The sequence below is a fragment of the Dipodomys ordii genome, unplaced genomic scaffold (genome assembly GCF_000151885.1).
Source record: "Dipodomys ordii isolate 6190 unplaced genomic scaffold, Dord_2.0 Scaffold14, whole genome shotgun sequence".
NCBI lineage: Eukaryota > Metazoa > Chordata > Mammalia > Rodentia > Heteromyidae > Dipodomys > Dipodomys ordii.
The window spans coordinates 5,894,510-5,917,254 of NW_012267230.1; the positions used below are offsets into that span (position 1 = coordinate 5,894,510).

The 22,745-nt window shown below is 51.0% G+C and overlaps 2 protein-coding genes across 4 annotated transcripts in view; both read left to right on the top strand.

Annotated features, from left to right (window-relative positions):
* Fbxl19 (F-box and leucine-rich repeat protein 19) lies at positions 1-22,103 on the top strand. Of its 3 annotated transcripts, none has more exons than XM_013011130.1 (11): positions 1-349; positions 1,617-1,817; positions 4,195-4,338; positions 4,462-4,548; positions 4,645-4,863; positions 5,377-5,538; positions 7,276-7,787; positions 15,720-15,883; positions 15,969-16,130; positions 20,410-20,628; positions 20,717-22,103. In XM_013011130.1, exons 2-11 carry the CDS (start codon positions 1,641-1,643, stop codon positions 20,893-20,895), a joined length of 2,025 nt encoding a protein of 674 aa, XP_012866584.1. In that variant the 5' UTR covers positions 1-349; positions 1,617-1,640; the 3' UTR covers positions 20,896-22,103. The 3 variants fall into 3 exon arrangements, with proteins under 3 accessions (XP_012866584.1, XP_012866585.1, XP_012866587.1); XM_013011131.1 differs by having other exon boundaries at positions 289-349; positions 5,377-5,409; positions 20,717-21,177; XM_013011133.1 differs by lacking the exon at positions 5,377-5,538 and having other exon boundaries at positions 289-349; positions 20,717-21,177.
* A 373-nt stretch (positions 22,104-22,476) lies between these two features.
* Orai3 (ORAI calcium release-activated calcium modulator 3) overlaps positions 22,477-22,745 on the top strand; it is a 5,390-nt gene continuing 5,121 nt past the window's right edge. Inside the window, exon 1 of the mRNA XM_013011184.1 lies at positions 22,477-22,506. Within this exon, the coding sequence (XP_012866638.1) occupies positions 22,477-22,506 (30 nt within the window). The remainder of the gene's footprint in view (positions 22,507-22,745) is intronic.

Genomic DNA, 22,745 nt, shown 5'->3' on the forward strand with positions numbered 1-22,745 from the left:
GACTCGGACCCGGGGCTGAGTGGGGCCCGGGCAGAAGCTGAGCATCCTGCGCCCGAAAAGCCCCCGTTGGTCTGGGGGGGCTGAGGGACTGAGCCCCCCAGAGCAGGACCTCCCCCTGGAAGGGCTGCGCCGCAGCCCGTGGGAGGGCCTCGCTCCCGGCGCCCCCAGTCTCCATTCGCCGCCGTCCCGGCCTCCGCCGGAGGGAGGGGCCGAGCGCCCTCGGGGGGCCGTGGACCCCGGCGTTCAGAGCGTTCCGCGCCCCGCGCCGCCCGGCCCCCCCGCCGCCGATGGCCGCCGACCCGCCGGGAGCTGCCGAGAAGGGAGAGATGGCTCCCGGGACACGTGTGAGGTGGGTTCGTGCGGCTCCTCCTCACCCCCAGACCCGGGCAGCTCCCACTCCCATTCATCCTCAGCCCAGCCTCTGTCTCCCTTCCCCGCCCCCAGCCTCACCCTCCCTTTGCTCCAAACTCCTCATCTCCAGCCCTCCCTCCTTCAGCCTCAGCCCTGGGGAACTGGCCTTCCCTCCCAGACCCTGCTTCCCTTGCAGACCCCCCCACCCCTGCCTGCAGTCGCCGTCCTCTAGGCCCCTCCCCTGGAGCTCTGGAGGGCCCCTTATCCCCATGGATGGGTCTGGAAGTCCCTGGAAAGGGGGCAGCTGGGGTAAGATTGGCTAGGAAGGGACCCCTTCAGGCCTGCTGAGTCTGAGTGTGGGATCTTGGAGGATCTGGTTTCCATGGGCAGGGCCGCCCCAGGGATTCCAGACCATTAGGGATGAAAAGCAGCCTGGTGAACTGGAGATGCGAGGGGGGAACCTAAGATTGGGCCCACCTTGAGTTCTATGGAGATGTCAGGCTGGGTTTTAGAATCCCAGTGAGTCTGGGAGTTTGTTCAGATTGACCTGAGGGATTCTAGAGAATGTCTTGGAGCAGAGGAATTCTGCCCTGAAATGAGGAGTTGAAATCTTGGGCTGAGAAGGGACTGAACAGGCATCTGAGAAGCTGGAGGCAGTCATTTAGGAACGAGGGGTCAAGGGTCCCATTGGATCTCATGAGAGTGTCTAGTTTGAGGGGAGGAGAGATTGTATGGCTGTTCCCTATGAAAAAGAGAAAAGAAAAGGAGATAAGAAAGTCAGGTGCTACCTTCCACCCTGGAACCAGGAGATAAAGCTGAGCGAGTTTAGATTGGAGAGAGCCTGGGTGTTCCACATTTGGGTAAGAGTTGGGACCTTCCTGAGGTAATTCCACAGACAAGGAGCCCTCGGTCTTTCCAAGGAGCTTTGGCTTGAGGACCTCAGAGGCGTGGCTTGGGAATCTCAGAGGTGCAGCCCAGTCTTTGTCCCTCCCCTCCTCACTGCACTTGGGAAGGGACACTGAAGAAGTGTTTGGGAGGAGAGGTCAGGAAGCCAGTTTCTGACCTGGACTTCCAGAGAAGACCAGCAGCAGAGGGGAAATCGGCCTTGAGGAGAAGCGGTCCCCTACCCTCAGTGACACACCAGAGGGTGACCCCTTGACCCGCTGTTTAGAAAGAGGAGCTCGAAATTGCCCAGGGTTGAGGGTAGTAGCCCGAAATCTCCCAAGCCAGTAAGCCTAGCTTACTCTTCCGTTTTCTACCTACAGCCCTCGGCGTTGCTGACGCCCCCAATGTCGTCGAGCAGCCGGGGACCGGGGGCCGGAGCGCGCCGACGCCGAACCCGCTGCCGCCGCTGCCGGGCCTGTGTGCGAACTGAGTGCGGGGATTGCCACTTCTGCCGAGACATGAAGAAGTTTGGGGGGCCCGGGCGCATGAAGCAGTCGTGTCTGCTCCGGCAGTGCACTGCGGTGAGTTCCGTCCCACCGTGCTGGGCCTTTGGGAGCCCAGGCCATACTTCCCTGAGTGTATTTGTAAGAGTGGCTGCTAGTCCAGTTTTATTCACTGATTTACTTAAATGTTCATTTTTGACCTCACAGTGATCCTTCACCTATCACAGGAGTTACATTCCAGAGATCTCTGCGATAGGTGAAAATCTGTGAAGTAGCAGCGTTATGGATCCCTCCCTTGCTGCGTGGTTCACTTGTTACTGCTTCACGGTTTTCACCTATCAGGAGGTCTAGAATGTAACTCTCGCGATAGGTGAAGGCTTTTTATTTTTTATTTTTATTTTTTTTTGGGTCCAGTCGTGGGGCCTGAACTCTGGGCCTGGGCGCTGTCCCTCAGCTCTTCAGCTCAAGGCTAGCGCTCTACCACTTGAGCCACAGCCAGCGCCACTTCCGGTTTTTCTTTTTGTTTATGTGGTTCGCTGAGGAATCGAACCCAGGGCCTCATGCATGCAAGGCAAGCACTCTACCACTGAGCCACCTTCTCAGCCCAGGTGAAGGCTTTTTAAAACCTGGGATACATAGCCAGAAATTAGTGGCTCATACCTGTAATCCTAGCTACTCAGAAAGCTGAGATCTGAGGATTGGGGTTCAAAGCCAGTCTGGGCAGGAAAGTCCATGAGACTCCTTTCTCCAATTAGCCACCAGAAAGCCGGAAGTGGCGCTGTGGCTCAAGTGGTAGAGTGCTCGCCTGAGCTGAAGAGCTGAGGGACAGTGCCCAGGCCCAGAGTTCAAGCCCCATGACCAACAAAAACAAGCAAACAAAAAAAAAAACAAACCCTGCAACACATTGTAGCTGCAATAAGTAAACCAAAATGTAGCGAGGGACAACAGTATCTCCAGTGGAGACAATGTTAGGGTTCACAGAAGAGTGGGCCTCAGTCCCTGCCTTCACTCTTCCCAGCTCAGGGACTCAGATACTGTGAAAGCTTAGCCCTAATGGATAGCACTCCAGGTTTGTCTGTGTACAAGGAATCTGTCCCCTCACTTGGTCCCCCAAGAATAGCTCTTTTCTCTCTCACTTTTGTGTGTGTGTGTGTGATTCATGCACACTAGTGCATGTGTGCATGTGTGCACTTGTACTGGAGATTAAACTCAGGGCCTTTTCACTTTCCCAAAGCCCATGCTCTACCACTTGGGCCATAGCTCCACTCCCAGTTTTTTGCTGGTTAATTGGCAATTAAGAGTCTCATGGACTTGCCTGCCTAGGCTGGCTTTCGACTGTGATTTTCAGATCTCAGCCTCCTTCGTAGCTAGAGTTACAGATGTGAACCACTGCCTCCTAGCATCTCGCTCACTTCATAACCTATCCGGATAGCTTTGGATTTGAAATCAGGTTCCCTCTTCGTTTGACCTTGAGCAAGTCACTTTGAACATCATGTACCTGCTCTATAAAATGTTTCTCTTGCTGACTTGTAAAAGCTTAAACAACGTCATGTGTGTGAATATGGCTAGCACAAGGCCTAGCACACAGTAGGTGTCAGGGAAACATGGGTTTCCTCCCTGCCTTCCTCATCCTTTCAGTGTCCCTGGGCCCCAGAGAATTGCCCTTCCCCAGCAGCCATGAAGAGCCAGCTGCATCCTGCACACCCTCCCCACATCACCACCTCCCTCTTCCTCCAGCACTCTTTTCCTGGTTCAGCTCTTCACCCCACAACACCTCTCCTCTCTTTCTTTTTCTCTCAACCCTTGCCTTATTTTCCTGTTCCTCCTTTACCTACCTGCATCTTCCTTGATCTTAGCTCACAACTTTCAGTATCCCTGATGTGACTCAGTGTTACCGTTGTCCTCCCCAAAGTCACATTATCTGAAGACTGTTCCCATTTTCTCTAGGACTGGGCAGCTGGCTTCAATGTTCCCAGGGGTCTTGGCAAAATGGGGCTCACTGAAAGATCTAGAAGCTATCCTTAGGTTGTCCATTGAACAGCCTTTGAATTACCACAAACTCCTGTCTATCTTCTCTGAATATTTTTATTCTCTTTGCTGCCTGTTTTCTCTCTCCTTCCCAAGCCAGCTATAATTTCAGGGTCAACTGGGTTTGGCTTCAGTTGTAACAGTCACCACAGTGATAACTATGTATCTAATGCTCCTTATGTATTATTCCATTCTTAGGATAGCCCTTAGGGAGATTCCTAGCCCCATTTTACAGATGCAGAAATGGAGACTGAAGTTAAATCAGGCACTGAAGGTCATATTGCCCCAACACAACAAATTTGGAATTTGACCCAGCTCGGTCCATGGATTCATAACCATACCCAGCAGTTGTCCAGGGTCCCCAGAAAGAAGTCTCTTCCCCTGTCTCTTGCTTTTGGTATCCCTAATGTCCCCTCTCCCCCAACAGCCCGTGCTCCCACATACAGCTGTGTGCCTCTTGTGTGGTGAGGCTGGGAAAGAGGACACAGTAGAGGGAGAAGAGGAGAAATTTGGTTTGAGCCTCATGGAGTGTACAATCTGCAATGAGATCGTCCACCCTGGCTGCCTGAAGGTAATAGCCCTGAGGATCTTGAAGCCTGGGTCAGGGCAAGGGGTTGGAGGGAGTAAGGAGGCGAGCCCTGCGGCTTCTGGGCTGATGAACATCCTCCATCCATCTCTGTCCTCTTGCCTGCAGATGGGGAAGGCTGAGGGTGTCATCAATGCAGAGATCCCCAACTGCTGGGAGTGCCCTCGCTGCACGCAGGAAGGCCGCACCAGCAAGGTAGGCAGTGTCTGGGCTGAGTTGGGTGTTTGGCTCTGGAGTTGGTAGGGGCTAGAGAGCTGGATATGGCCTTACCCCCAGCCTCTACCCTCCCAGGACGCAGGTGAGGGGCCAGGCCGCCGCAGGGCTGACAACGGAGAGGAGGGCGCCAGCCTAGGGAGTGGATGGAAGCTGACTGAGGAACCACCGCTTCCTCCACCCCCACCCAGGCGCAAGGGCCCTTTACCTGCTGGGCCTCCCCCTGAGGATGTGCCTGGGCCCCCCAAACGGAAAGAGAGGGAGGCAGGGAATGAGCCCCCTACCCCAAGGAAAAAGGTAAGCTGTAGGGCATGCTCACGGGACCAGCCTGAGGAATTCTGGGAGCTGTAGTTCTGGCTGATTTATTATTATTTTTTTTTTGTAAGAGGGTAGGCATGAGAAGCCACACTTTGGAGGTTCCCCAGGGGTCTTGGGGAGATGTAGTTTAAGAGTAGTCCCAGGTAGAAAAGTGTGCTTACTGTGAGAAAATTACAAATGAGGAGGAACTGGCTCAGTCTGGAAGCTTTGGGAGCCCTTGGTGTTTTAGGGAGGAAGAGAGAGCATGCTCAGACTATCTGCTACAGAGGAGGAGGGAGGGGCTGGAAAGAGCCTGAGGGAAAAGAAAGGAGTTGAGAGCATGCTCAGTGAGCCAAGAAACTGGTTGCAAGGTGAGCATGCTCCAAGTTCTTCCTGGGATGGGAGCTTCTGGGATTTGTAGTCTTAAGAGGCAGGCGTGGACCTTATTTTTATGAGCAGTGAGGGCCTAATGGGGTCTCTTCCTTCCCCCATATCTCCTTCTTGACCTGGTAGGTGAAAGGAGGCCGAGAGAGGCACCTGAAGAAGGTGGGTGGAGACTCCTGCCTCCTCCGAGGATCGGAACCAGGCGGCCCGGGCCTTCTGCCCCCCAGGGTTCTGAATCCAAGCCAGGCATTCTCATCTTGCCACCCTGGGCTCCCTCCCGAGAACTGGGAGGTGTGCCGGGGACCTCCTCCTTCCCCCTCCTGTCCTTCCTTGTCCCACCCTCCACCAAGGAGACAGATCTGTCCATTCCTGCTGACTTTGTCCTGTACCCATCCTCCAGTGGGCATCTGGATTCCTGGGAAGAGTTGGGTTGGGAGGGTGGGCTGTGTCCAGGCCACAGGATCCCTGACTTTGAAGAACCTTCAGTATATTATCTGGTCCATTTGCCCCATCTTTCCAAGCCTTAAAGGGACAAGAACTGAGTTCATATTTCTGCCCAACTGCTGACTCTGTGGTCTTAGCCACTTACTTGTCAGTTGCTCTGAGCCTCAGTTTCTTCATCTGCAAAATGGAGATTAAGTTGCATCCCAACCCCCCCCCTCCATTTCACAGCACTATTTAAGCCTAATGAAGTACATGATCTTTAGAAACTATAAAGTTTACCTAGATTCAAGGGAAATGAGGTCCAGAGAGTTTAAAAGAGTTGTTAGGCATGATTATACATCCTTGTAATCCCAGTACCCAGGAGGCAAAGGCAGAAGGACCACTAGTTCAAGGGTAGCCTCGGGCTACAAAGTGAGACATTGTCTCAAGAAACCAAAAAGACTTGCCCAAGATTATACACATCAAAGCTAGAATTCAGATATTGTTACTTTGTACTCATACTCTAAATACAAGGTCTGCCTGGCTGTATTGTTCAGATCCTACTTCTACCTTTGTGTGTATGTGTGTGTGTGTGTGTGTGTGTGTGTGTGTGTGTGTGTGTGTGTGTGTGTGCACTGGTCCTGGGGCTTGAACTTAGGGACTGGACACTGTCCCTGAGTTGTTTTGCTCAAGGCTAACATTCTACCACTTGAAACACAACTCCATTTCTGGCCTTCTTGATGCTTAATTGGAGATAAGCATCTCACAGATTTTCCTGTCCAGGCTGGCATTAAGCCATGATCCTCATATCTTAGCCTCCTGAATAGCTAGGATTACAGACATGAGCCACTAGCGCCCAGCCATTTGTCAGCTTGTAACCTTGGGCAAGTCATTTAGTCTTTTTGAGCCTCATTTTCTTTATGTCTAAAGAGAGTGGCCCAAGTAACCACTACGTAGAAATTAATGAATGAGGACTCAGTAAGCCAAGGATGCTGCACACAGGGCCAGATGGTCATAGTTATGTTGTGGAGTAGATACTTGAAATAGTCTAGTTGAGCCATTCTAGGCCCCACCTGAGGGAGTAGGGGCTTCCCTAGATTGCACAGACTTAATAGGCAAGTCAGCTCAGCAGTCAACACAGGGTCTTTAGCTATTGTCTCTACTTTTCTACTTTGGGAATTACATGGTCCACTGGAATTTGTGAAACTTTTTTTTTTTTTTTTTTTTGCCAGTCCTGGAGCTTGAACTCAGGGCCTGAGCTTCTTTTGCTCAGGGCTAGTTCTCTACCACTTAAGTCACAGCACCACTTGCAGCTTTTTTCTGTGTATACTGAGGAATGGAACCCAGGGCTTCATGCATGCTAGGCAAGTGCTCTACCACTAAGCTACATTCCCAGGCGAAACTTTGAATTTTTCAATGTGTCTCTCTGTATTCCACATGAGGAAACTGCAGTCCAGAGAGGGCCAGGGCTAGCACATTATTTGAGAGCAGTTTGGAACTCAGGCCTAGCCCCTGGGCTGTTCATTCAACCCCTGGTGAGTCCTTGTGGGTGGGGGATGGGAAAGTGTTCCAGAGCCTAGAACAGCTTTGTCCTATCTCTTGCAGAAACCAAAGCCGCCTTTGGCCTCTGCTGAGGGCCCAGCAGTGCCATCCCCATCGCCACAGAGGGAGAAGCTGGAGCGTTTCAAGCGGATGTGCCAGCTGCTAGAGCGGGTGCCTGACACCTCTTCTTCCTCCTCGGACTCAGACTCAGACTCCGACTCATCAGGCACATCCCTGAGTGAGGACGAGGCCCCCGGTGACACCCGGAATGGGCGCCGGCCAGCCCGGGGCAGCTCTGGCGAGAAGGAGAACCGTGGGGGACGGCGAGCCGTGCGCCCTGGCAGTGGGGGGCCCCTGCTCAGCTGGCCCCTAGGCCCTGCCCCACCACCCCGGCCTCCACAGCTGGAGCGGCATGTGGTGCGACCTCCCCCTCGAAGCCCTGAGCCTGACACACTGCCTTTGGCTGCTGGATCCGACCACCCCCTGCCTCGAGCCGCCTGGCTGCGTGTCTTCCAGCACCTGGGGCCCCGAGAGCTGTGTGTGTGCATGCGAGTCTGCCGGACCTGGAGCCGCTGGTGAGTGCCATGCCACGCTTGCTTGATGCTTGCTGTGTGGCCTGTAATAGGTCTCTGTTCTCTCGGGGTCTTGGCCCAGCACAGTGTGTCCCTATCACAGTGTGACACTTCATGGCTAATGTGCACAGCCAGCCTTCTGCTCATGAGCTCTGCTAACCATACCTGTGAGAGGGGTGTCAGTCGAAGCTGAAGGCCTAGCACATGTGGAAAGGAAGTGGTAGGGGGCTGGGAAGGTGGCTCAGTGGTAGAGTGCTTGCCTTGCATGCCTGAGGCCCTGGGTTCGATTCCTCAGCACCACATAAGCAAAAAGAAAAAAACCGGAAGTGGTGCTGTAGCTCAAGTGGTAGAGCGCTAGCCTTGAGCTGAAGAGCTGAGGGACAGCGCCCAGGCCCAGAGTTCAAGCCCCATGACTGGACCCAAAAAAAAAAAAAAAAGAAAGGAAGTGGTAGAACTGGGAATTTGGACCTAAATCCTCTGGCTCCCATATTTCTTCTCTTAGTAGTGGCTATTGTTTACACGAAATAGGTACCAAGCATAGTGTTCTAGGCTGCACCACAGTGTCTTACTTCATGATCCATCTTCTGAGAACAGCTGACTGTTGGTTCTGTTTGCACATGGGAAAGCCCTTTGCTGGGGTAACTCCTCCTCTCTAAAACAGCCACACTAACTCAGCCCGTCCTCTGTTCCCCTCCTTCCTCCCTTTCCCCCAAGGCCTCCTGAGAAATGTTGATCATGCTGAGCCTCTGTGCTCTCCGATCCTGCCCCCTTCTCCTCCTCCCTTTTTCTTTATCTTCCTCCTCCCCTCTATCCAACTCCCACAGCACTCTGTTCCCATAGCGGAACACACAGGGGCCTTCAGCATGACAAACCTTCATTCACTCACTCATTTTCATGTTCCCACTAGCTGTTGGGATAGGGACACATATTGTATCTACTTTATCTCTTCTGTTTCCACCACAGAACAAAGGGATGGTTTAAGAAATGTTTTAGTAAGTAAGTTTAGGTTCTTTTCCAGCACGAACTGTGGACTGGGCATCCTCTGTATTGTTGAGCACTTTACAAATGGTGTAGTTAAAGTCAGGTGTGGTGGTACATGTCTATAATACCAGCATTTGGCAGGAGGGTTGAGAGGTCAAGGCCAGTCTGGGCTGCATATTGAGACACCCTCTCATACAAAAACAAAGAAGTTTAGCTGATTTGTTCCCCATAAAGCAGCACTGTGAGCAAATGCAGAACACTTGTGGCTCTAGCCATAGTGGCTAGACTCAAAACTTTAATCTTCTTTCTTTGGGACAAGGCCCGGAGGGCTACTGCTTGCCCTTTGGTTTCTGTGGAGCCAGGAGACCTGGAGCACAGGTTCTGAAGACAAATTCCTGTAGATTTTTGTTCTTTCTCTGATGAGTGGTATGCCCTTGGGCTGGTTTCTTAAGTTCCCCAGGCCTCAGTCCCTCCTCCCTCCCTTTCTCTCTTTCCTCCCCTTGTCCTCTTTCTCTCTCTCTCCACCTCTTTTCCCCCTGCTCTCTGTCTCTCCTTTCTTTTGTCTGTACCGAAGGGCCTGTGGTTATTGCCCGGGCACTCTACCACCATCAGGACCTCAGCCTTTTTTTTTTGGCTTTAGCATTTTCCCTCAGGGATGGCCTCAGATTGTATCCTCCCACCTATTGCTCCATCCTAGCTGAGCTTACAGGCATGCACTACCACATCAGTCCCCCCGGCCTCTAGTTTCCTCATCTGTAAGTCTGGGATAACGAGAACTCTCATGTTGTAGTGTTTTTGTTGAGTGCTGCATTTAGAGAACTGTACAGAGTACTTAGGAAGTAGGAGCTCTTCAGTCTTAACTGTGATCATCGTTATTGACCTGTCACTAATACTTACCGAAAACCTAGCCTTTGGGTCCTTGGCACATGGCTCTGTGGCCTTGCACAGCCACCAGTCCATCTACAACATAGAAACAATTAGTGACCGAAGGTCCTGGGCTCACCAGTCTCACGGATTGAGTGGGACTTGTTTGCTCTGTGCTGGGCATTGTGGGACCCAGAACTAAAAGAAAAGGACCTGATTTTTGCCTCAGGGAGAGACTTGTGGCTTCAAGGAGACCAGAGAGGATAGGCCTTCTTCTCGGGTTTCAGCATGGGCTTCCAAGCCTACCACCTGTGAGTTTCATCGACTGTGACATATGTGGCTCTATTCACTTTTCTCATTTATAATCTGGGGTGCATATTAGGGCACCTGTATGCTGGTCTCCCCAGTCCAGTATACCAAAATCAGGGTTGCTCAGGTTCTTTATTGCAAGATGATGTGATGTTTGCATATGACCTACACGTGTCCTCCTATACATTTTTATGTCTAGATTACTTATGATACCAAGTACGAGGCAAATGCTATGTAAATAGTTGTTGTACTCTATGGTTTAGAGAGGAACAATAAAAATGTTTGTATGTGGGGTTTTTTGTTTGTTTGGAGTGTTTTTGGTCTGTGGTTGTAGACTGTATTTACCTAATGGCATTAAGTGAGGTGTTCCTGCAAGCACTTAGCAATTGCCTGGAAGTACTTGTCACATGCCTTTTGGTCCAAAGGATAAGCTTAGGGTGGATCAAGGTAAGGGGATCCACCAGTCAGTCAGGAAGCCTTGCCAATTGGGGACAGAAGCAACAACATTGGAAGAGCCTCAGGTTGAGAACTTTTTAAGAAGGGAAATGGCTTGGATTTGGTGGCTTTGGCTATGGGGTCAGCAGGGTGTATTTCAGCTGGGTTTGTGGCTCTGGAGCAGATTTCAGGGAAAAGTGAAGAGTTTTGATTTGACCTGCACACTGTGCAAGGCTTGGCAACCAGTCACATGAAATTGGGGCTGGGTCTGTATGTCCAGTGCTCAAGAAAAAGGTACAAGTTTGAGAGTTTCCAGCTTGTAGGGTAGCAGCTTCAATAGAGAGAGATGAACGCAGGATGTGACTGTTTCTAAGTTAGAGAAAACTCAGCTCAGGAGTTGAGAGGGCTGGGAATGTGGTTTAGTGGTAGAGTGCTTGCCTAGCATGCATGAAGCCTTGGGTACGATTCCTCAGTACCAAATAAATAGAAAAAGCCGGAAGTGGCACTGTGACTCAAGTTATAGAGTGCTAGCCTTGGCTTGAGCACAGGCTTGGTAACAGTGCCCAGGCCCTAAGTTTAAGCCCCAGGACTGGCAAAAAAAAAAAAAAAAAAAGTCCAGATAATCAAGGGTTGGAGGTGCCCTCAAGAGAAAAGAGATGGAGGAACCCTCAGTGGTGCACATTGCTGAGAGTGATCAAGGACCAACAGGTGGTAGTTGAATTTTGCTACAATAAAGCCTTGGTGAGCTGGAGTTGCAGCACCTGCCTAAGACGTAGAGGACCCTACATTCCGTCCCTAGCACCACTGCCACCATCAGAGGGTCAGGCAGTCAGAAAGGGAAGCGCAAAGACCTCACGCTGTCAGACATCATCCCTGAGGCAGGGACTTGATCCTTTAGTTCCTATGTTCCTGGTTTCTAGGATGGCAGTTGGTATTCGGTAGATACTAAAACAACATTTACCAGGGGCTGGGAAGGTGGCTCAGTGGTAGAGCGCTTGCCTTGCATGCCTAAGGCCCTGGGTTCGATTCCTCAGCACCACATAAGCAAAAAGAAAAAAACCTGAGGTGGCGCTGTGGCTCAAGTGGTAGAGCGCTAGCCTTGAGCTGAAGAGCTGAGGGACAGCGCCCAGGCCCAGAGTTCAGGCCCCACGACCGGACCCGAAAAAAAATAAAATAAAATAAAACAACATTTACCAAATGAATGAAAGTGAGAAATCAGGATGGAGTGTGGAAAGAAGGAGTAGAGGGTGGAGCTGGAGAGAAGTTGTAGGTGGGAGAACAGGAAGTTGCAGGCTTTCCTGTCTGGTGGCTTTCTTCCATCTCTCCTGGAACTGCAAAGCCAAGAGAGGGGAGAGGGCGGGCAGAAGAGTATGGAGGAGGTGTTGAGATACAAGGAAGACAAGGAAGGGGGAACGTTCATGGCCGTGGGCAGAAAAGGCAACCAGGAACAGCTTGGATGGAACACGGTGTCAAGGCCAGGTGGGGTTGGGAGTAAAGACCCAGAGATGGATACATTGAAGGGCACTGGTGGTATCAGTGAGCCTGAGAACTCTGAGAAGGAAGAACTGGCTGTGGGTGGTGCCCTGGAGGCAGGGAGCTTGTAGCAAGCAGGTCAGGCTGGCCCAGCCCTGTGTTGGTTTCCTGGGGGAGCTTCTTCAAAAAGACTTTTGGAATCAGAATGTAGCGATTCATGTGGGCCTAAGAGGCTGATGAGCCTGTTAGAGGATGGGCTGGCATCATGAGAAAATCAGTGAGAACTTGGATCTCAGTCTTGTCTCTCCAGTATGTGAGCATACCCTTGCTTGTAAGAGCGCTTCCCGCCATTTGCCTCTGTGTTTTCCCAGCTTACAAAGAACCAGTCAATCCCTGTCACCCTCAGTGAACTCCCAAAGCCCTTAGGGAAGGCACTAAGTGCTTCTCTTAGTAGTGAGTGTTGATGCTTAATGCAAAGAACAGCACAGGGCATGTAGATAGACACTGATTATTAGTACTGTAACCACTGTCCTCATCATTGCTACAATGACTGAATTAACTATGCTTTATTCCCACCACTTGAGTTACAGAGAGATTTTCACATTATCTCACTTGGGTCTAGACACAGCTCTGCCCTCTTTTTCCTTCTCCTGGCTGGGACAGCAGCTACCCTTCTCACAGTCTAAGCTCAGGCATTATCTCTATGGGATGCTCCTGTCTTGGTCCATAAGCTGATTTAATGTTGCCCTTACCACCTGCTTTGCCCCCAATGGATGCTGGACCTTCAGTATCAGTAGAACTTCAGTGATTGTTAGCTAGCACTCTGAGATTTAGTCCCAGGTTTAGTATGAGACTGGCTCCAGCCAAGAATGGGTCAGTGAGACTTGTTGGAAATAAAGGTCCTGGAGCTGAGCTTTCAAGAGTATGGATTGGAGCCTGGTACCAGTGACTTGTGTCTGTAAACCTAGCTACTCAGGAGGCTGAGGATTGTGGTTCAAAACCAGCCCTGGCAGGAAACTCCATGAGACTCTCATCTCCAATAAACTACTAAAAACAAACAACAACAAAAAATCCTTGAGGGCTGGGAAGATGGCTCAGTGGTGGAGTGCTTGCCTTGCATGCATGAGGCCCTGGGTTGTATTCCTCAGCACTACATAAGAAGTCTGGAAGGGGCATTGTGGCTCAAGTGGTAGAGCTCTATCCTTGAGCTGAAGAGGTGAGGGGCAGTGCCCAGGCCCAGAGTTCAGACCCCACGGCCAACAAAAAAACAAAAAACCCTGAGGTGGTTCTATGGCTCAAGTGATAGAGCATTTACGTTGAACAGAAGAAACTCAGGAACAGTGCCCAGGCCAAGTTCAAGCCCCAGGACTGGCAAAATAAATAAATAAATGGATTGGCTTTTCCAGCAAAGGCACAGAATGTCCCAGAATCCCAGAATATGTTGGCACCAAGCAATAGTACAAGTCTATAGGTGGGCAGGTGATTTGGCCTGGCTCTTGTGGAATATGATGCAGAAAGACAAATTTTGGACCCGTGAGTGCTGAGAGGGATTTGCTTCCATGTATGGATAGTCCAGGGGTGCATCAAGGAAGTGGTAGTGGCTGAACTGAGACTCGAGGTTGGGTCAGAGTAGAACATAGAGAGGTTTTTACCAACTGGAAGAGCAAAGAGGCAGAAGCTGGGTTGAAGGTGGATAGATTTTGGGTTTGTTTCATTCTTAGAATTGGAGAGTATCGCACATATTTCTGATGACTGAAGTCAAGAGGAGGAGGGACAGAATGCCAGTGGGAAGGAAGGGGGACAGTAGGAGAGTGGGGAGCAGAGGTGCTATGTTCACAGTGAAACCTGTGAATGCTTATGACATTCTCTAAGATGGCACATGGGGCTCTGGATTAGTTGGCGGGGTGGGAATGGGGGCAGGATACGGTGGTTTTTGGAGTCAGGGTCTGGGTAATCTGAGTTCAGGTCCAGCTGCCTAGACTGGACCAGAACTAGACATAAGTAATCCTTCCCGACTAGATAGGGCATACAGATAAGTGCCACCCTGTCCCTCCTCTAGCACTTCTAAGTGACAGACAATTATGGCTTAATCCTTCTATTAGTTTTGAAAAGGAAGTTCTTCCTTTGAGCACTGCTGAAGCTTTAACACCTCTCTAATAATATTGGTTATCTTTCTGATTACAAAAATGATTTTAAAGTGGTAACTTAAAAACCAGAGTGGCTGGGAATGTGGCTTAGTAGTAGAATGCTGGCCTAGCATGCACGAAGCCCTGGGTTCCATTCCTCAGCACCTCATAAAAAAAAAGAAGAAAAAGCCACAAGTGGCACTGTGGCTCAGGTAGTAGAGTGCTAGCCTTGAGCACAGTTTAAGCCCCAGGACTGGCCAAAAAAAAAAAAAGAGCAACCAGGTGCCCATGTCTCACACCTGTAATCACAGCCCCACTTCAGCTTTTCCTGACTAGTTTCTTGGAGATAAGAGTCTCAAAGACTTTTCTGCCCAGGCTGAGTTTGAACTGTGATCCTCAGATCTTAGCCTCCTATTGTATTTATGTATTCATTTTTGGCCAGTTCTGGGGCTTGAACTCGGCCTGGGCACTGCCCCTGAGCTTCTTTTGCTCAAGGTTATCACTACCACTTGAGCCATGACACCACTCCCTGCCTTTTCTGTGTATGTAGTACTGAGGAATTGAACCCAGGGCTTCATGCATGCTAGATAAGCACTCTACCACTAAGCCACATTCCTAGCCCCATCCTGTTGTATTTATCTTTAAGCTCAACATATTTTTGTGAAACTATACTGGTTTTAAATGTAAAGAGGAGATGAATTAAAGACAATTTCATCTTCTGTAGATAAGTGGACAGCAATGACTGGCTTAAGACAGTTCTCAAACTGAATCCAAAGGAACTTCTGTATACAAAATGTTAGCAGGTAACCCTAGCAGAGGTAGGTAAGGGTTCCTTGGTGAAATAAGTTTTGGAACTCCTTTTCCCATTCACTTCATGTTGGAGTAGGTAAGGTTCTTGGAGTACTTGGCTCAGGAAACATGTTTAACTTTGTTCAGACCTTGTCTGTCATTGTAGCCCTATCAGACCTTACATAAATGTTAAGGGAATGGACACAAAATGGTGTGAGTGAGATGAGTGAGACGGATTAGTCCATAGAAGTGCAAAGTAGTTCCCACTGGATTGATTCATTGAAAACCTGTGCCACCAAAAAACCCCCTGCACTTTGCAACTGGTAATGTATAATGAAAAAGCCAAGTTTGCCCTTGATGAGCTTACATCCTATTTGGAGCAACTAACTCAGCAATCCAGTAAAGAAAGAAAATATCAGGGCGATAAGTTAAGCATTGGACAGCCCAGCTATCAGATGGCAGAGATTAGGAGCGGAGGTGAGAAGTACCCGTGAGCCATCATAACTTAGCAAGGAAGAAATTAAGAAGCCCAGAAGCCCAAAGGTAGGGGGCTGGGGGCTACTTTCACATCCCTTTGGCACTACATCAAATAGTGTGCCCAGTGTTTGTGTAGTTGTTTGGCAAAATGCTTTATGAGCTGTAAGGCCTACAAACCATAATTACCTCATTTGATCTTACAGTAGCCCTGTGGGGCAGGCAGAGTCTGGATCATTATCTTCATTTTATAAAGGAGGCCTTTTAGACCCAGGGAGAGGAATGGACTTGCCCAGGGTCTCACATTTAGTTAGGAATGGAATGGTGTCCTAAACCCAGGGCTCTTGGCTGGTGGCCAGGAGCTTCTTGCCACTTGGCTGTCTGTGTGGGCCAGGAGAGAACTGGGGTCAACTGTTGGGAATGTGATTTGTCGGCTCCCTGAGAACTGAGGCTGAGGTCTCTGTCTCCCCCATGTGGCTCACAGGTGCTATGACAAGCGTCTGTGGCCTCGGATGGACTTGAGCCGAAGGAAGTCTCTGACCCCGCCCATGCTCAGTGGGGTAGTTCGCCGCCAGCCCAGGGCCCTGGACCTCAGCTGGACAGGTGTCTCCAAGAAGCAGCTCATGTGGCTTCTGAATCGACTGCAAGGTAAGGCAGGTGTTAAGTCATGAGAGGGGAGGACAGGGGGCTTGGGGGGATAGAATCCTTCTAGCATCTGTTTCTAACTCCCCAGGCTTGCAGGAGTTGGTGCTCTCTGGCTGCTCCTGGCTCTCTGTCTCTGCCCTGGGCTCAGCCCCACTGCCAGCCCTACGGCTCCTGGACCTCCGCTGGATCGAAGACGTTAAAGACTCCCAGCTCCGAGAACTGCTGCTGCCTCCACCAGACACCAAACCAGGTGTGGCCTCTTTTTCAGTGGAGTGGTTTAGACAAGGGCCTCTAAGGTATCTTCTGACATGCTAACTGTTGAGGTTTGTGAAGAAAGGGGAAAATACCTGAGTCTGAATAGCAAGGACTGTCTTGGCCAGTGTTAATTCATTCATCTGCTGTGTGCTTTGAACTATGTCTTGAAAGGATGGGGTTTTCCCAGGGACAGCAGAGAGGCATGTTCAGTGGGACAGGAGGCCCATACTGGCAGAGGGGAATACTTAGAACAGACCAGCACTTTCTCTGGCCTCCATCTCTCTTCCAAACTGGACCTAAGGGAGCCATCCAGAAGGGCACATCTGTCCATCGTTGCCCCTGATACCTCATTGTTTCCAAGCACTCTTTGGATAAAGTTGCTGAGGCCTGACAAGGCCTGGCCCACACTGATCTATGCTATCCTTGAATTATATCTTAGCCTTCTTGCCAAGTCCTAGGGCCTTTCCCCAATACGTCTCTTCTGTATGCTCTGTGAAGGGTAACCCCAACTCATCCTTCAGGCCTCAATATAAATGCTGCTTCCTCTTCAAAGCCCTCCTTTATCCTGTACACATTGTGCTCAGATTGCTCAAGTGATCTCATGAAGCAAGTAATCTCATGAAGATCTGTTTTCTCCTGCTGGAGTTTTGGGAGGTATGAGGGCAAAGACTGTCTCCCTACCCTGGCGCCTTGCTTTCTGTCTTGAAGGAAGGAATTCCTTCATTCTTGAAGGAATGAATTGAATGAGATCATCACAGAATTGAAGATGGGAATATGGCTTCATGGTAGAGTGCTTGCCTAGCATGCTTGAAGCCCTGGGTTCAGTTCCTCAGTACCACATACACAGAAAAAGCTGGAAGCGGTGCTCTCACTCTCAAGTGGTAGAGCGCTAGGCTTGAGCAAAAGAAGCTCAAGGACAGTGCCCAAGCCCTGAGTTCAAGCCCCAGGACTGGCAAAAAAAAAAAAAAAGGAGGAAGCTGGGCACTAGAGGCTCATGCCTATAATCCTAACTACTCAGGAGGCTGAGATCTGATGACAGAGGTTCAAAGCCAGCCCAGATAGCTCTTTAATTAGCTACCAGAAATCTGAAGTGGCACAGTCGCTTAAAGTAGTACAGTGCTATGCTTTAGAAAAAGATCTCAGAAACAGTGTGCAGGCCCAGAGTTCAAACCCCATGATTGACCCCCCCCCTCCAAAAAAAAATTGAATTGATCTATTCTGAGAGAAGATTTCCAAGAGGAGACTTTCTAGACTCTGAAAGCATTTCTGTCTCCTTTCTCCCTGCCCGGCTGACCTTCACACAAGCTTGGAAGAGGGAGTAGGAAACAAGTGAGGGCCTTCCCATTTTCTAAATGATGCACTAGAGACCTGGCTGACTCAGCAAGGGGTTGACTGTTACAAGCCACATAGGCTGAGCCAAGACAGAGTACTTACTCAGTACTCACTCACTGTTCATTTCTGGACTTAGACTGAGCTAGAAGGTACCAGCAGGAGGGTAAGGTAGACATTAGGAATGGTGTGGTCCATGAGAAAGTGAAAAGTGCTAGCTGGTGGCAGATCAACCCCTCTTTTGTACTCATTTCAGATTGTGCTTTTTTCTCTTTTTGTGTGTCATGGGACTTGAACTCAGGGCTTGAGTGTTGTCCCTGAGCTCTTTTGCTCAAGGCTAGCAGTACTCTTACCACTTTGAGGCACAGCAAGCACTACTTCCTCCTGAGTAGCTAGGATTACAGGCATGAACCACCAGCATCTGGCATTTTTTTGTTTTTTGTTTTCTTCTTCTTTTGGTGTTAGTCCTGGAGCTTGAACTCAGGGCCTAGCCACTGTCCTTGAGCTTTTGTGCTCTAGGCTAGTGCTCTAGCACTTGAGCCATAGCTCCACTTCTGGCTTTCTTGGAAGTTCAGTGGAGAGAAGAGTCTCAATCTGGGTACCAGTGGCTCATGCCTATAAAACTAACTGTTCAGGAGGCTGAGATCTGAGGATTGATGTTTGAGCCAGACTGGGCAGAAAAGTCCCTGTAAAACTCTTACCTCCAATTAAGCTCTCAAAAATGGAAGTGTGGCTGTGTCTCAAAGTAGTAGAGTGTTATCTTTGAGCAAAAGAGCCCAGAGACAGTGTCCTGGCCCTGAGTTCAAGCCCCATAACTGACACAGAAAGAGAGATGGAGACTGACTTTATAAGACTTCCATACCCATATTGGCTTTGAGCCATGATCCTCAGGTCTCAGCCTTATAACTAGCTAGAATTACAGGGTATGAGCCACCAGTACTTGGCAGACTGTGTCCTTTAAAAAAATTAAAAAAATTTTTTTTGCCATTATTGAGACATGAACTCAGTGCCCAATGCTCTTGCGTAGCTGTTTTGCTCAAGGCTAGTATTCTACCACTGAGTTACTCTTCTACTTCCAGCTTTTTGGAGACAAGAATTTCGTGGATTTGTCTGCCCAGAGCTGATTCTGACCCACAATCCTCAGATCTTCTAAATAGTTAGGATTACAGGCATGAGCCACCTGCACCTGGCAGATCGTTCCCTTTTTCAGCAGCTTATAAAGGCCCACAGGCCTCTTGTCCCTCTCATAGCAGCTTGTGAAGGCATTTTACTCCATGGATTTTGTCCTCTGCCTCATGTATTTCTCTTCTGCCATGCTCTTTATATTTTAAGCCATTGGAGGCCTACCTAAATGCGATCACCATACGAAAGCCCTCCCTGATCTATGCTCTTCTCCCCACAAGCACTCAGGGCTTTGCACTAGTGGCTTTTGGCTTTGGCCCATCTGTAAATGTCTCTCTGCAGGCTCTTAGCTCTTCAGAGATAAGAAGTAGACTTCATGGTGTGCCTGTTGAGTGCCCGCAGAGGTAGGCTGGAGGTAAACAGCTCATGTATTGGAGCTGGGCATTAAGGACTGCCAATAACCATCATGCTACTGCCATTCATTGGCAGGTGGGAATTGGAGCCCTGTTGCTTAATCTGACAGGTTCTCAATTTCTTTATAAAAATGTCCTTTTTAAGAGTGCTAGCCTTGAGCTGAAGAGCTCAGGGACAGCGCCCAGGCCCAGAGTTCAGGCCCCACAACTGATAAAAACAAAAACAAAAAATGTCCTTTTTGTACTGCCAGTCATTCATGTAAGAAAAATGGTAACACCATGCAGATTTGATAAAATCCTTTTTAAAGGCTAGTCTTGAGTCTTGACGTGATGGAAGTTCTCTCAAGGCTAAGCTGGTGCCTCAAAGGTAGATAGCACTATGGTAAGAGTTGAGACTCAGTCACCAGGTCTTGGTCTCTTGCTCTGATACAGTGTTTATAATCATGTGATCAAGACACAGGGCTTTTCCAACTGAGCCTTAGTTTTCACAACTATAAACAAGGATGATGATCCCATTGATGTGAGCTTTTAAAGGGTGGTCTCCGGTCCAGTGACATCATCTTAGGAAAACTTGGTAAGAAAAGTAAACCCCAAGCTAGCTAGATTAATGCAACCCTGTGGTGGGGCTGGGGCAACAATCCAGTCCTCAGCGCGCACAGGCTTCTGAGAGCCAGTAACATGGAAGAAAGGCAGACCATGTGCTCTGCTGTGAGGAGGAGAGCATAAGACTCTTCACCCTGGAGATGTAGGAAGAGGAAGCCTCTGAAATCAGACCTGAAGGCCAGGCAGTTTGTTAGGTATGAGTGGCCAGGTGGCCTATCGTGAGGATAAAGTTTGAAGTTAGGCGCCCAGAGATAAGACCTTATAGGAATGTTCTACCTAGGAGACTGGACTAATTTGAAGTGATCTCAGAGCTTCTAGTGAAGGAGGGAGTGGAGCCAGGGCTGGTAGTGCCTTCAGAGCTGCTCTCGTGTGTAGGACAAATGGCAGATGATGTGTTGAGCACTCCACTGGGTCAGTAACTGGGGATAGAGCGGTGGTTAAAAAAAAAATCTGATATTCATGGAACTGACATTCTCAGGGGGGAAGCAGAAGACGTCTAAGTAAAAATGTGTGCAGTATGTCAGATGCCGAGAAAAGGGCAGAGTGCAGGGAAGTGGTGGGGGCGTGAGGAATGTTCTGGTGTCAGAGGGCTCATGGGAGGTCTTCCTGGGGAGGTGATGGGGGCAGTGAACAGATTCAGGGGGTCAGGTCTGTGGAGTTTTAGGAAAAGAGCAAGCCCCTGGGAGGCCAGCAGGGGGAGGTTTACATGTTGTTGGGGAGGAATGTGGGTGTGGAAAAGCGCAGTTTGGGTGCCTTGATGAAAAGGTGGAAGGGGCATAGAGTGCTGACTCTTCTCTACCTGCCCAGGGCAAACAGAGAACCGTGGGCGGCTACAGGGGGTGGCAGAGCTGCGCCTGGCAGGCCTGGAGCTGACTGATGCCTCCCTGCGGCTCCTGCTGCGCCATGCTCCCCAGCTGAGTGCCCTGGACCTTAGCCACTGCGCCCATGTCGGGGACCCCAGTGTCCACCTCCTCACAGCTCCCACATCCCCACTCCGAGAGACCTTGGTGCACCTCAATCTTGCTGGTAAGCACTATTCCCTGCCCCTCTGGCTCTTATGACTCGACTCTCACCTCCTCATCTACCTGGTCTCAATGCACTATCCCCTCCCCAGGTTGCCACCGCCTCACGGATCACTGCCTCCCATTGTTCCGTCGCTGCCCACGTCTACGCCGCCTTGACCTGCGCTCCTGCCGCCAGCTCTCACCTGAAGCTTGTGCTCGTCTGGCAGCTGCCGGGCCCCCAGGCCCCTTCCGCTGTCCAGAGGAGAAGCTGCTTCTCAAAGACAGCTAGTTGGGTGCCCCCCACCCTCCCTCCCCCAGGACTCACCAGGAGACTGAACCTTAGCCTTCATTTCACCCCCTGCTGGGAGGCCAGGTTTACCCCCCCACCCCCCCAACCCCCCTTAGTACTTGGGATTCCTGAGTTTTATGACTTGAGATTCCTGCCCAGGGACTCCAGCCAGCTTCCCCCTTCTCTTCCCCTGTGTTGATATCTCTAGGGGTCTCTCCTCCTCATCTCCACCCTCTTCCACCTGCTTCATTGTCTATCCCTTGGGGGGAGTGGGTCAGAGGAACTGGGGGGTGCTGAGCCAAAGGGATGGTGGGAGGGGGGGTTAGGTGCAAGTCTAAGCGGGGGAGAATGGGAAAGGGTATCTGCATACAGATTCTGGGAGCCAGGGGGCTGGGGGAGGTGGAGGATGGGTGGGGGGGAGGGCAGAAAGCAGACCACCAAGGGTGCGCAGGGAATGAAGACCAGATAATTGGAGTTGGGGGGTGGGATGGAGCAAAAAAGGGAAACCAGAGGAGCGACTAGGATTCAGGTGTCAGAGGTAGGGGGCTCCAGGAGCCTGGCAATACAGGGCTGAGTGGGGTGGGAAATGACAAGAACAGGTATGCGGGCAATAGTATCCCCTCTGGGAGGTCACCCCTCTCCTTTCCCCCTGCCCAGATTTCATTTCCTTCCCCCGACCCTGACTCCTTGAACGTCACTGAAAATGGCAGCTATTGCGAGGAGTGGGGGCCACGGGTGTATTTGCTGTTAAGCTCGTGGCCCAGGGGAGTGGTGAGGGGTACCCCAGCCCCTTGCCTGCTTCTCCGCACAATACTTGAACATTCATCTGTACTGAAGTGTTACTTGAACCGGGGGAACCTCGGACCTGGGGGAGCCAGAGTGTGATGGGCCTGGACCAGCTTGGCTCTTCCCACTCTTTCATCGTCATGGAAACTTGTATCCCATTTGCCCAGGGAACTGCCACTCCTGATTGCCATGGAAATAGCAGCCAATGGACACCTCCTGATGCCAGTGCTAAGGCTGGAAATGGCCCCTCTCAGTTGCCATGGGAACTTAGTAACAGACTCTTGGCCCTCTACCCCAGCCCCTCCTTCCAGCACGGGGGGCGGGGCCTCGGGAACCAGAGGGAGGAGTTGGGGCCAGGTCCTGCCCCCAGCCCCGGCCTCCGGGGAAGCCGGGTTGTACCATGTAGGGGAGGGGGGAATCTATCCACATACCTCAGGTAACAGGGAGGTGCGGGGTGGGGGGAGGGACAGGGTGGACCAAAGGCCGGAGGGGAGGGGTCCTGGGGATGGCGAGAGGCCTGAGGATGGGGCCGCTTGGGGGAGGGGGAGGAGGCCGCCCGGCGAGGGGCAGGTGAGGGACCAAGCCGGGCTGGGCCCCGGGTCTATACAATACGGTTTGCTATAAAACTCAAAATCTTCCAGCCGGGGCAAAGAGTTCCTGCGTTTGTTTCTGTGCAGCGTGGTGGGCGTGTGGCGCTCCTCCGTCTCTTCCCGTGGGTCTTTCTGGATGGATCTGGGCGGTTCCTAAAGGGAGGAAGGGTTCTTCTCTCCCGAGTTCACTGTTGTTGGGAAGAACATGGAAGACTGGACACCTGGAGATGGCCAGGTGTGCTCTGGCGTGACCCCTCACGCCCTGACCTAGGCGGGGCTGGAGCGGTGGCCTCGGCTCGGGCGCCTGCCTACTTGGGAGCACGGGGGTCGCCAGGTCCGGGACTGGGGGGGCCCGTCCCGGCTCCACCCCATCATGTGGCCGCCCAGCTCCGCCTCTGCCCCAGTTCCTGTTTCGGCCTCCGCTAGCCCGGCTCGGCCCTCAGTCCCTGCGCCTCCCCCGCCGGGCCAGGGCCG